General features: G+C 48.1%; 1 protein-coding gene across 3 annotated transcripts in view; it reads right to left on the bottom strand.

Moving 5' to 3' along the window:
* Positions 1-3,769: 3,769 nt before the first annotated feature.
* The window catches only part of OTOP3 (otopetrin 3), a 117,181-nt gene continuing 107,552 nt past the window's right edge, over positions 3,770-13,398 (bottom strand). For all 3 annotated transcript variants that reach the window (XM_068262047.1, XM_068262049.1, XM_068262048.1), the window contains exon 5: positions 3,770-4,038. In XM_068262047.1, coding sequence (XP_068118148.1) covers positions 3,868-4,038 — 171 coding nt within the window. In that variant the 3' untranslated portion in view covers positions 3,770-3,867. The remainder of the gene's footprint in view (positions 4,039-13,398) is intronic.

The following is a 13,398-nucleotide window of genomic DNA, read 5'->3' as shown; positions in this document are numbered from 1 at the left end:
CCGATGATCTCAGCAGCTTTGATAACTCTTTGAAGCTTGTGCTTGTCCATGGCAGTGGCACCCGGTACCATACAATGATGGAGGAGCAAAGAAACGACTCGATGGTGGCAGAGTAGAAGAGACTCAGAAGAGTGTGGGCATGCCAAACTTTGTCAGCTGGTGAAGGCAGAAAAACATCTGTTGCTGGGCCTTTTTTCTGTGTTTTAGAAGTGTTAGCTTCCCACCTGAGGTCCCTGGAGATGGTGGCGCCCAGGAGGCGGGCGCTGGGGACTTTGGCGACCTCAGGGGGGTGAGTCCTGAAATCAGTTGCGAGTTCAACCCTTTTTGAGGGCCAGTTTATTATCCTTACACCAGTTGCAGATCCTTTCAATCTCCTGGTGGTAGTTTTGTTCACTGCTCATCATAGGCCAAGAGGCCTATGATGGTGGTGTCATCTGTGAACTTGATCACCTTGACAGTGTCGTGTAGTGAGGTGCAGGAGTTTATGTATAGGGAGAACAAGATTGGCGACAAGACACATTCTTGGGGCGCGCCTGTGTTGGTGGTTTGCTCACTAGAGGTGAAGGTGTCCAGCTTCACCACTTGGGTCATGTTTGTAAGAAAGTACTTCAGCCATGTGCAGAGAGTGGTATGCTTGTTGAGTTGAGCTAGCTTCTCAGAGGATGTTTGTGCTGATGGTGCTGAATGCGGAGCTGAAGTCAAAGAGGAGGATTCTGGTATAAAAGTCTGGTTTGTCCAGGTGGGTCAAGATGTGCTCCAGGCTGATGTTGATGGTATCATCAATGGATCTGCTTGTTCTGTAGGCGAACTGCAGAGGGTCGGTTTGATCATTGGTGGTGAGTTGCAGGTGTGACAGGACCAGCCTTTAGAAGAGCTTCATGACATTTGAGGAGAGTGAGAGAGCAATTGGTCTGACATTGTTGAGATCTGCAAGACTTGGTTTCTTTGGGACTGGGATTATGGTAGACTTATTCAGGCAGGAAGGGACCTTGCATTCCCTCAGGGATTGTGAGAGCATGGTGGAGAGGATAGGGGTCAGTTGGAAAGCACAACTTTTTAGGCACTGTGTTGACACACCATCTGGGCAAGTAGCTTTCCTTGGGTCCATTTTGTGGAGAAATGTCTAGACTACTCCTGCATCTTCTGTTAGTGGGACTGGGGGGCTTGGTATGGATTGGTCTGGGGAGGCTGGGAGGTAGGTCATGTTTTGTTGGTGGACGTGGGCTATGCCAACGTTTGTTTGATTTTCCTTCGAACCTATAGTAGAATCTGTTTAGAGCCTCAGTGACCTCGATGCTGGGGTTGTGCATTGGGAGGCAGGGACTCTTGTAGTTTGTGGCTGATTTGAAGCCTTTCCAGACCTTTTGCGTGTTGTTTGTGCTGAGGCTCAATCTCAGTTTTTCAGAGTAGGACCTCTCAGATCCCTTAGTAGCTCTCAGATCCCTATTAAGGGAGTTTCTGGTATTCCTAAAGAGAGCCTGAGGTGAGCTCATATTTTTTTTACCTTATTACCTGAACCGGGAGGGGGGGGGGGCTGGGCTGAGTGAATCAGGTAGCCGCAAAAAAAGCCACTCCCCGCCGCTCCTGTGAGTAGCATTGGCCCACTTTCACTTTTGTTACCTATGGGTCACGACGCTGGAAATGGTCTCTCATTCACAATGTGGTAAGGGGCAGAGGTGGGGCAGGACCAGGGGGAGAGAGCTGCCGCAATGGAAACCCTATAGAATTGCTCCTGGGGGGCATTCCCTCTCCAGTGTTTACCTATGAGATGGCCACAAATAATGTCGCCATACTCTGGGGACTATAGCACGGCGGTGGGGGGGGGGGGCAGAGAGTGGCGTCTGGGGGGCACAGAGGCATGTAATGAGCCAGAGAACATGCCTCTGTGCCCCATCTGCCCACCCCCCCAAAGAACCACCTCGGGTTCGGGTAATTTGTGTGTTTCTTTTTTGGACACACATTGCATTGCATTCCTCCCGGCTGAGGGCTCTAGCACCTCTTGGGCATACCATTTTTTTACCTTGTATGTCCTTTGCAGATTTCTATCTATTGCTAACCTCACATGTGCTTGATAAAGGGTTTGGTGGAGCCTGAAACAGACTGGTACCATCTCATGTGCCTATTGAGTCTTTAAGAACAAAGTTTAAAAGTGCCCAAATGGGAACAAAATGTGTGCTTAGCTAAAATGGTTCTATAACCCAAAAGGGCCTAAATGTAAGAGCAAATGATCAGCAGCACCACGTGGGTGTATTTCAAGCTCTTGCTTGCAAAAGACAGAGAGGTAGCCATAACCAGCGACAGATGCTGTTTCAGAAGTAGATTCCTTTATTAACCACTTTACCCCCACGCATACGAACTTCTCTGTCCCTTTTTCCATCCTTTGGCCCCCTGTGAATACGTACTTTCCGCGCTCCCGCCGCTGCCTGCGCTCCCGCCGCTGCCCGCACTCCCGCTCGCTCTAGCGCGCGTTCCCGCTCGTAAACACGCCGCTGACCGCTCGCCCGGAGATCAATGGACGGGAAAATATCCATTCCCGTTCGTTGATCTATGCCACGCAAATGATCCGCTGCTTCTCCGCTAAGCAGCGCGATCATTGTGAAAAAAAAAATTCTCAGCCTCCTAGTACTTCCTGCAAGCGTCCGGAAGGACGCTTGCAGGTTGCATTAAACAAAAAGTTACTGTTGCCATCTTGTGGCCAAATAGTAAAACGACACCCTAAAGCATTTTTTACATACAAATAAATTAGTTTTACTCAAAAAATTAACTCCTTACCTCCCACACTCCCCAATTTTTTTTTTTTTTGCAATTGAAAAAAAAAATTACAATTAAAAAAAATACATAAATAGTTACCTTAGGGACTGAACTTTTTAAATATTTATGTTAAGAGGGTATAACACTCTTACTTTATAAACTATGGGCTTGTAATTAGGGATGGACGCAAAACTGAAAAAAATGCACCTTTATTTCCAAATTAAAATATTGGCGCCAAACATTGTGATAGGGAGATAATTTAAACGGTTTTATAACCGGGACAAATGGGCAAATACATTTCATGGGTTTTAATTACAGTAGCATGCATTATTTGAAAACTGAAAAGTAACTTTTTTCCCACATTTTTTCCTATTTTCCCATTAAAACACATTTAGAATAAAATAATTCTTGGCATAATGTCCCACTTACAGAAAGCCTAATTGGTGGCGAAAAAAACAAGATATAGTTCATTTCATTGTGATAAGTAATGATAAAGTTATAGACGAATGAATGGAAGGAGCGCTGAAAGGTGAAAATTGCTCTGGGGGTCAAGGGGCAAAACCCCTCAGTTGGGAAGTGGTTAAGCTGGCTCTCTCACCTATACAGCTTGATAAAGGATACAGAGCCTATACAGCTTGATAAAGGAATCCACTCCTGAAACAGCGTCTGTCACTGGTTATGGCTACCTCTCTGTTTGTTATGCAATAAAGAGCTTGAAATACATCCACGTGGTGCTTACGTTGTGTTGTTAAAACATGGCTACAGTATTACTGGTAAACTAAGCAGCTTATTCATCACTAAAAACTATATCTATTTTTCTTTGCATTTTGGGAAATTTAGTCCAGTATCTTGTTTTCCCACTTTGTGTGTCACACTTGACTGATCCACCCAGCAACAAAACACACAGTGCTATACACTATTTACGGTATGTTCACTTACCATACTGATTCTTATTTGAATTCCCCTTTTCAATTTTGTATAGTTTGGCATTTACATTTGTAGGTACACTATATCATTATCATCTTTAATATTGTTATGCAAAGAACAGCTGCATTGGCATATACATAGTAGTTCTCTCATTTTTCATTACAATCCTTGAAATCTTTAAAACAGTAATTATGCAGTAAGATAAACATCTAAGAGACCTCCCACACTATGCATTCTGTAGAACACTGAAAGAGGAAGTCCAAAGTTGAGGATGGAAAACCATGCCGAAGATCCATAGAAGGCACGCTCTAGTCCATTTGTATATTGTGGATGAGCTCCAAAAGCTGACATGATCCATGACTGTAACAGAAAAAAAAACAAAAACTATTTTAAGCAATACACATATATAATGTTGTGTATGTTCTATTTTGTTTGCTGTGCTCTGTAAGGGCGTCTGTGTCTGTATAATGTGTGTGGCAGTGGGCTGAATAGCAACACTTTGCTGTGAAATGCATCATCCCAGTGCTTTCTAGTGCTACTGGTCAAAGGTTTGTTTGTTTTTTTCATTACCCTATACTGTAGCAAACCAACAGAGTACAAGTCAATGGAAGTTTACCAACTAACATACACCTTGCAGCAATGCATGTGAACACGACATACTTAGTATCAAAAAGTTACATAGTTATTTGGGTTGAAAAAAGACATACGTCCATTGAGTTCAACCAGAATAACAAAGTACAACACCAGCGTATCAATTTTGTTGCTCGTCTCTGCAGCTGCTCTAAAACTGCAATATCTTTCCTATAATGTGTTGCCCAGAACTGAATTCCATATTCCAGATGTGGCCCTACTAGAGAGGTAAACAGGGGCAATATTATGCTAGCATCTTGAGTTTTTATTTCCCTTTTAATGCATCCCAAAATTGTATTCGCTTTAGCTGCAGTGGCTTGGCATTGAATAAGATTTAACTTGTTGTCAATGAGTACTCCTAAGTCCTTCTCCAAGTTTGATGTTCCTATCTGTATCCCGTTTATTTTGTATGGTGCTAGACCATTGGTATGATCAAAATGCATGTTTTTTCTGCATTTTTTTTAATTCAGAAAAATACTCTCATATCACAGAGATCCATTACACACAGATGGTCCAATCCAATTAACTTTTTCTTCTAAATTTTCTCCTAGGAGATAATTTTTCATCTTCTGATTAACCTCCTTGCCGGTTATCCCGAACTCAGTTCGGGGTAACCTGCGCAGGAGGATTTCTCAGGCCCCGCTGGGCTGACTTGCATAATTTTTTTTGTTACAAGCAGCTAGCACTTTGCTAGCTGCTTGTAACATCCAATCGCCACCGCCCGCCGCCGATCCGCCGCTATCCGCAACGTCGCGCCGCCCCCCCCTCCAGAACCCTTGCGCAGCCTGGCCAATAAGGGCCAGGCAGCGCTGAGGGGTGACCCGAGATTCCCTATGACGTCCCGACGTCGATGACGCCGGTGACGTCATCCCGCCCCGTCGCCATGGTGAACGGGGAAGCCCAGCAGGAAATCCCATTCTGAACGGGATTTCCTGCTTACTCAGATCGCCGGAAGCGATCGGAGTGGCTGCGGAGCTGCCGCTGCTCAGCGGCTATCATGTAGCGAGCCCTGGGCTCGCTACATGATTTTAAAAAAAAAATTTTTTTAAAAGTGCTGCACTGCCTCCTTGCTGGGGGAATTAGACCGGCAAGGAGGTTAAAATAACTTTTGCCCTCTGCAATTGAAAAGGTAGGTGAAAAAATGCTTTCAGAATTATTCAGAATATCTTCTTGCTTGCTTAAAGGGAAGATCTGCACATGTTATAAAAAACAAACTGCACTTTCCTGGGGCTTCTTCCAGCTCCTGGCAGTCGATCGGTGCCCTTGCCGCAGCTCCTCTCCCTCCCGGCGTCCAGCGGTGAAGAAGCCGACCTCGCCAGGTCGGCTTCATGTGCGCTCCACGGCGCGGGTCACGTGGTGTAAGTGACGTCATTTGGTCTCTAATGCGCAGGCGCAGTAGTTCTGCGCCTGAGCAGTAGAGACCCGATGACGTCCCTGCACCATGTGACCCCCCGCCGTGGAGTGCACAGAAGCCGACCTGGAAGCCAACCTGGCGAGGTCGGCTTCTTCACCGCTGGACGCTGGGAGGTAAAGGAGCTGCGGCGAGGGCACCGATCGACTGCCAGGAGCTGGAAGAAGCCCCAGGTAAGTGCAGTTTGTTTTTTATAACATACGCAAACCTTCCCTTTAAAGGGCATTTTATTTATAATATGAAAATATCACGTAGGAGAAAACTTGGGAGAAAAGGTGAATAGGATTAGACCCAGAGTGGATATATTTTGTTTTTTATTTTGCTGATAATGGCCTACAGGTAATGAGAACCTAAAATTCAGTATCTCAGCAAATTAGAATATTGTGAAAAAAACAGAAAAGGGCGCTCAAGCAACAGGATTAACCTTGGCAGGATTGTGAAATACCGCCCATTTAACATTTGGGGGGATTCATATGGAGTGGATTGCAGCTGGAGTCAGTGCTTCAAGAGCCACCACACATAGACATATCTTGGACATGGGTCCAACTGTTATTTCCATTTTCAAGCCCCTACTGAAGAGAGACAACATGAGAAACATCTTACCTAAGTAAAAAAACAGACCGGGCTGTTGCTTAGTGGTCCAATGCCTTCTTTTCAGTAAATTTTGAATTTAATTTGGAAATCAAGGTTTCCAGAGTCTGGAGGAATAATAGAGAGGAGAAGAATACAAGTTGCTTGAGGTCCAGTGTGATATTTCCACAGTAAGGGCTCAGACTATAAGCGCTTTTCTGAGCACTCTTTGGCCTCCAAAGCTTTCTAAAAGTTTTTTTTTAAATAACGCGCCCATTGACTTACATTAAAATCACGGTAAAATCGTTATTTTACAGCAATTTTAATGTAAAAGCACCTAGTGTGTCTGAGCCCTTAGTGATGATTTGGGGTGCCATGTCATCTGCTGGATCTGGTCCACTGGTTTTTATCAAGTTCAAAGTCAGCGCAGTTAACTACCAGGAAATTTTAGAGCACTTCATGCTTCCCTCTGCTGACAAGCTTTATAAAGATGCTGATTTCATTTTCCAGCTTTACTTGGCACCTGCCCAACGCACCAATGACCATGATATCACTGTGCTTGATTGGCCAGCAAACTCATCAGACCTAAACCCCAAAAGAGAGTCTATGAAGTAGTGTCAAGAGAATGATGAGATGCACCAGACCCAAGATGCAAGCGAGCCCAAGGCTACTATCAAAGCATCCTGGAATTCTGTTGCACCTTAGCATAGGTTAATTGCCTCTATTGAAGCAGTAATTAATGCAAAAAGAGCCCCAAATAGAGATGTCGCGAACCGCCGATTTTCGGTTTGCGAACTTCCGCGGAAGGTTCGGTTCGCGGAAAAGTTCGCGAACCGCAATAGACTTCAATGGGGAGGCGAACTTTGAAAAATAGAAAAAATTATGCTGGCCACAAAAGTGATGGAAAAAATGTCTCAAGGGGTCTAACACCTGGAGGGGGACATGGCGGAGTGGGATACATGCCAAAAGTCCCAGGGAAAAATCTGGATGTGACGCAAAGCAGCGTTTTAAGGGCAGAAATCACATTGAATGCTAAACTGCAGGCCTAACGTGCTTTAAAACATCTTGCATGTGTATACATCAATCAGGGAGTGTAATTAGAGTACTGGTTCACACTGACACACCAAACTCACTGTGTAACGCACCGCAAACAGCTGTTTGTGTAGTGACTACTGCGCAACATGGCGAGATTGCTCTTCCTCACTCAGCGATGTCAGGTAATGTGTGACTTCCTTCTCAACTTTCCATGGCATTGTTAAAAAGCGTACGTTTTGTTTTTAAATTACATTTTCTACTTGCTGTGTACTTGTTCAGTACCGCTACAATGAGAATCCTGTAGAGGCGGGCAAGTCTGCCATTGTGACTCTGGGTAATGGCTGGGGAATGAGGGGTTTGAATCCGGTGTGGAGCCTGAGCAACGGCTACCACTACACATCTAAGGAGGGCAGCAGGCAGGCATGCACGCCCGCCCGCCCCGAGGTAGTGACCAAAAATAACAATACAGGAGGAGGACTTTCGAGGCCCTGCTGTGTATTTGAAATGAATGTACTATAAATCCTTTAACGAGAACCAGTTATGGCGGGCAAAGATGACACCACATTCCTTTCACGAGAATTATATGGAGGCGGGCAAGTCTGCCATTTGTGAGTGACCCCGGGTAATAGCCGGGGAATGAGGGATGGAATCCGGTGTGGAGCCTGAGCAACGGCTACCACTGCACATCCAGGCAAGGAGGGCAGCAGGCAGGCATGCACGCCCGCCCGCCCCGAGGTAGTGACCAAAAATAACAATACAGGAGGAGGACTTTCGAGGCCCTGCTGTGTATTTGAAATGAATGTACTATAAATCCTTTAACGAGAACCAGTTATGGCGGGCAAAGATGACACCACATTCCTTTCACAAGAATCATATGGAGGCGGGCAAGTCTGCCATTTGTGAGTGACCCCGGGTAATGGCCGGGGAATGAGGGATGGAATCCGGTGTGGAGCCTGAGCAACGGCTACCACTGCACATCCAGGCAAGGAGGGCAGCAGGCAGGCAGGCAGGCAGGCATGCACGACCGCCCTGAGGTAGTGACCAAAAATAACAATACAGGACTCAGGAGGACCTTTTGCGGCCCCAATTGTCATGAATCAACTTTAAATCCTTTAACGGGAATCCGTTATGGCGGGCAAAGATGACACCACATTCCTTTCACGAGAATCATATGGAGGCGGACAAGTCTGCCATTTGTGAGTGACCCCGGGTAATGGCCGGGGAATGAGGGATGGAATCCGGTGTGGAGCCTGAGCAACGGCTACCACTGCACATCCAAGGAGGGCAGCAGGCAGGCATGCAATACAGGACTTTGAGGCCCTAATTGTAATGAATCAACTTTAAATCCTTTTAACGGGAATCCGTTATGGAGGGCAAGTCTGCCATTGTCACCGCGGGGAATGAAGGTTAGATTCCGGCCCGAAGTGGGAGCCTGCTGAGACCCATGCTGTAGCTGCCCTGACCGTGCTTTGCAGACCAGGCATCTGTGGTCAGATGGACCCTTGACCCAGCGGAAGACAAACCAAGTCGAAAGCATTTGCCAAGAATGTTTTACGGAGGGCAAGTTTTTTTGCCCTTTTTTTAAATTGTTTGAAAATGATAGATTGTTGTATTTTTAAATTGTTTGAAACTTTAGATAGTTGTATTTTTAAATTGTTTGAAAGTTTAGATGGTTGTATTTTTAAATTGTTTAAAAGTGTATCCATTCAAGTGCAAGTTATGCACTGACTGCCAGGTATGATGTGCAGTCACAGATGCAGTGAAAGGTATGCAAACAGCCATTTGTGTAGTAACAGCCGTGCTGGACTGGTGCGCACCATGACGAGAGTGCAGGTGATGGTGGCTTTTCAGCCCATATGCTCGCCCGGCTGATGTAGCTGAAGGACAGAACAGTGACTGTCCAGCTGATCAAATTTGGTCTGACCACAATGAAGCAACGACCTTATTATCTTTTGTGTGCCACCACCACCCGAGACACTCAAATAGCCGGCGGTCATTGCTTCATTGTGATGCGCAAGCCCCTTCACCGCGGCAAGGTAATGATCACGAAGGGGGATGGGCACATGTACACGCACCAGAAAATTAGTGTAGAGGCCGCTGCTAGCAGCGGCCTTAAAAATTCAGGAATCCGCCTAGAGTCCTGGACCCTGTTGGTGGTGGCGGAGAAGGCAGTCAAGCGGCCTGCAGGCAGAGATGCTGTGTGTGGGGACTGACTTAGTCTTCGGTCGTGCAGTAGCCCTCCGTGATCCATTCCTCATTCATTTTGATAAAGGTCAGGTACTGAACACTGTCGTGACTTAGGTGACTTCTCTTCTCAGTAACTATGCCTCCAGCTGCACTGAAGGTCCTTTCTGACAGGACGCTTGCGGCAGGGCAAGAGAGAAGTTGTATGGCAAATTGGGACAGCTCTGGCCACAGGTCAAGCCTGCGCAACCAGTAGTCCAAGGGTTCATCGTCGCTTTTCACAGAGTCTACATCCACACTCAAGGCCAGGTAGTCGGCTACCTGCTGGTCCAGGCGTTGGTGGAGGGTGGATCCGGAAAGGATTATGGTGAGGAGTTGGACTAAAGAACGTCCGCATGTCCGAAATCACCCTGAGATCGCTGGAGCGTCCTGTCCTTGCCTGCGTGGACTTGGGAGGAGAAGGGTTACTGCCAGTGGTACCTTGATTGCGTTGTGCAGCCACATCACCCTTAAATGCATTGTAAAGCATCATCGACAGCTTGTTCTGCAAGTGCTGCATCCTTTCCACCTTTTGTTGAGTTGGTAAGAGGTCCGCCACTTTGTGCCTGTACCGAGGGTCTAGTGGCGTGGCCACCCAGTACAGGTCATTCGTCTTGAGTTTTTTGATACGGGGGTCCCTCAACAGGCTGGACAACATGAAAGAGGACATCTGCACAAAGCTGGATGCAGACGTACTCTCCATCTCCTCTTGCTCTTCCTCAGTGACGGGACGCAACTCCTCTTCCTCCCCCCAGCCACGAACAATACCACGGGAACGTGGAGCAGCAGAAGCCCCCTGTGATGGCTGCCGCGGTTGTTCTCCTTCCGCCGCCTCTTCCTCCTCCACAGAAACACCTTCCTCATCATCACCATCATCAGAGTCTGACTCCTCCTCTTCCCCACACGACTCCTCTTCTTCCTCCTCCTCCCCCCTCTGTGCTGCCGCCGGTGTTATGGAAACATCGGGTTCGTGTGTAAATGGCTCCCACGACTCCTGCTGCCCTAACTCTTCTTGTTCACGCTCCTCCACAGCTGTATCCACCACTCTACGCACGGCACGCTCCAGGAAGTAGACGTAGGGGATCAAGTCGCTGATGGTGCCCTCATCACGACTCACCAGTTTGGTCACCTCCTCAAAGGGCTCCATGACCCTGCATGCATTTCGCATCAGTGTCCAGTTGTTGGGCCAGAACATCCCCATCCTCCCAGATTGTGTCCTTGTACTGTAATTATACAGGTACTGGGTGACGGCTTTTTCCTGGTCTGGCAGGCGAGAGAACATCAGCAGGGTGGAATTCCAGCGAGTCGGGCTATCGCAAATCAGGCGTCTCACCGGCAAGTTGATTCTACGCTGAATCTCCGCAAAGCGTGCCATGGCCTTGTAAGAGCGCCTGAAATGCCCACACAACCTTTCTGGCCTGCTTCAGGACGTCCTCTAAGCCTGGGTACTTGGACACAAATCTATGCACGACCAGATTAAGCACATGTGCCATGCAGGGTATGTGTGTCAGCTTTCCCAAATTCAACGCAGCAATGAGATTGCTGCCGTTGTCACACACCACGTTGCCGATCTCAAGCTTATGCGGGGTCAGCCATTGCTCCACCTGTTTGTTAAGAGCAGCCAGGAGAGTTGCTCCAGTGTGACTCTCCGCTTTCAGGCAAGACATGTCTAACACTGCGTGACACCGTCGTACCTGGCATGCAGCATAGGCCCTGGGGTGCTGGGGCTGTGTAGCTGGAGAGGTGATGGCGGCACCAGCCAAGGAGGACGAGGAGGAGGATCATGACAGCGAAGCGATGATAGCAAGTGGAGAGGAGGTGGCTGGAGGCCTGCCTGCAAGCCGTGGAGGTGTGACAAGGCGGTCCTCTGCGCAGCCACGTACTCCCTGCTTGCTGCCATCGGTCACCAGGTTGACCCAATGGGCTGTGTATGTAATGTAGTGGCCCTGCCCATGCTTGGCAGACCAGGCTTCCGTGGTCAGGTGGACCCTTGACCCAACGCTGTGTGCCACAGATGACACCACTTGCCTCTCAACTGCACGGTAGAGTTTGGGTATGGCCTTTTGTGAAAAATAATTGCGGCCTGGTATCTTCCACTGCGGTGTACCAATGGCCACAAACTTACGGAAAACCTCCGACTCCACCAGCTTGTATGGTAATAGCTTGCGAGCTAATAGTTCCGCCACGCCAGCTGTCAGATGCCGGGCAAGAGGGTGACTGGCAGACATTTGCTTCTTCCGCTCAAATACTTCCTTCACGGACAGCTGGGTACTGCTGTGGGCAGAGGAGAAGGAACCGCTGAAGGGAAGAAGCGGTGTGGAGGAGGGTGGCTGTGAAGGTGCAAGGGAGAAAGTGGATGAAGACGATGCACCTGAAGGAGGAATAGGAGAAGGAGGGTGGCTTGTCTTTTGAGGGGTGCTGCTTTTCCTCAGGTGTTCTTGCCATAGCTGTTTGTGCCTTCTCTCCAGGTGCCTTCGTAAGGCACTTGTCCCTAAATGAGAGTTGGCCTTTCCATGGCTCAATTTTTGCTGGCAGAGACAACAGATGGCTTTGCTCCGATCTGAGACACACACGTGAAAAAATTTCCAAACCGCTGAGCCCCCCTGGGCTGATGGCGCTACGGTGGCATCAGCAGCTGACGTTAAAGGGCATGTTGGCTGTCTGGCCATAGCTGGTGATACATGGCGCCGGACACTGCCCCCAGCTGTTTCTGAGGACGAGCTCCCTCTGCTTCTATCATGGAGTCGTCTCCTCCTAGTCCTCTCTGACTCCTCCTCTGAACTGTCCCCCTGGTCATCTCCTCTACCAGGAACATATGTGGTATCCGTATAATCGTCATCATAATCCTCCTGACCAGCTGCACTTTCCTCAGACACCTCCTCAACTGCACCAACTTCAGGTGTTTCATCAGCCCCCTCCTCACACGTTACGTCCATACTATCGCCACCTAACTCAGACGTAGGAGGTGGTGTACCTGCGCCTTCTTCTTGTTGTTGCAGTAGTGGCTGTGAATCGGTGATTTCACCACCACCACCAAATAACTCCTGCGAAGTGTCAAATGCAGCAGATGTGGTGCTTGTTGTAGCGCTGGTGGCTGCGGGAGATGAGGTGTTCTGTGTTAAATACTCAATCACCTCCTCACGATTTTGGGAAGTGATGGCACATGCCTTCTTCTGAGCACTGTATTTTGGGCCAGGTCCGCACGAAATCACAGCAACACCACCTCGCACAGACCTGCCGGGGCCTGGTGGCCTTCCTCTGGGTCTGCCTCTACCTCTTCCTCTACCTGGTTTGTCCATTTTGTCCATCTCGGGGGGATGCTAGGTATATGCAGTGAGCTGGTTTCACTGAACAGTAAAGGTACTTGGATGCAGTGAGGTGGGTTCACTCAACACAACAGGTAGTAGGATGCAGTGAGCTGGGTTCACTGAACAGTAAAGGTACTAGGATGCAGTGAGCTGGGTTCACTGAACAGTAAAGGTACTAGGATGCAGTGAGGTGGGTTCACTCAACACAACAGGTAGTAGGATGCAGTGAGCTGGGTTCACTGAACAGTAAAGGTACTTGGATGCAGTGAGCTGGGTTCACTGAACAGTAAAGGTACTAGGATGCAGTGAGCTGGGTTCACTCAACACAACAGGTAGTAGGATGCAGTGAGCTGGGTTCACTGAACAGTAAAGGTACTAGGATGCAGTGAGCTGGGTTCACTGAACAGTAAAGGTACTAGGATGCAGTGAGGTGGGTTCACTCAACACAACAGGTAGTAGGATGCAGTGAGCTGGGTTCACTGAACAGTAAAGGTACTTGGATTCAGTGAGGTGGGTTCACTCAACACAACAGGTAGTAGGATG

This window comes from Hyperolius riggenbachi, chromosome 12 (assembly GCF_040937935.1).
Source record: "Hyperolius riggenbachi isolate aHypRig1 chromosome 12, aHypRig1.pri, whole genome shotgun sequence".
Taxonomy (NCBI): Eukaryota; Metazoa; Chordata; class Amphibia; order Anura; family Hyperoliidae; genus Hyperolius; species Hyperolius riggenbachi.
Note: the sequence above shows the minus strand (reverse complement) of the source record. Positions and strands in the feature narration are given on the sequence as shown.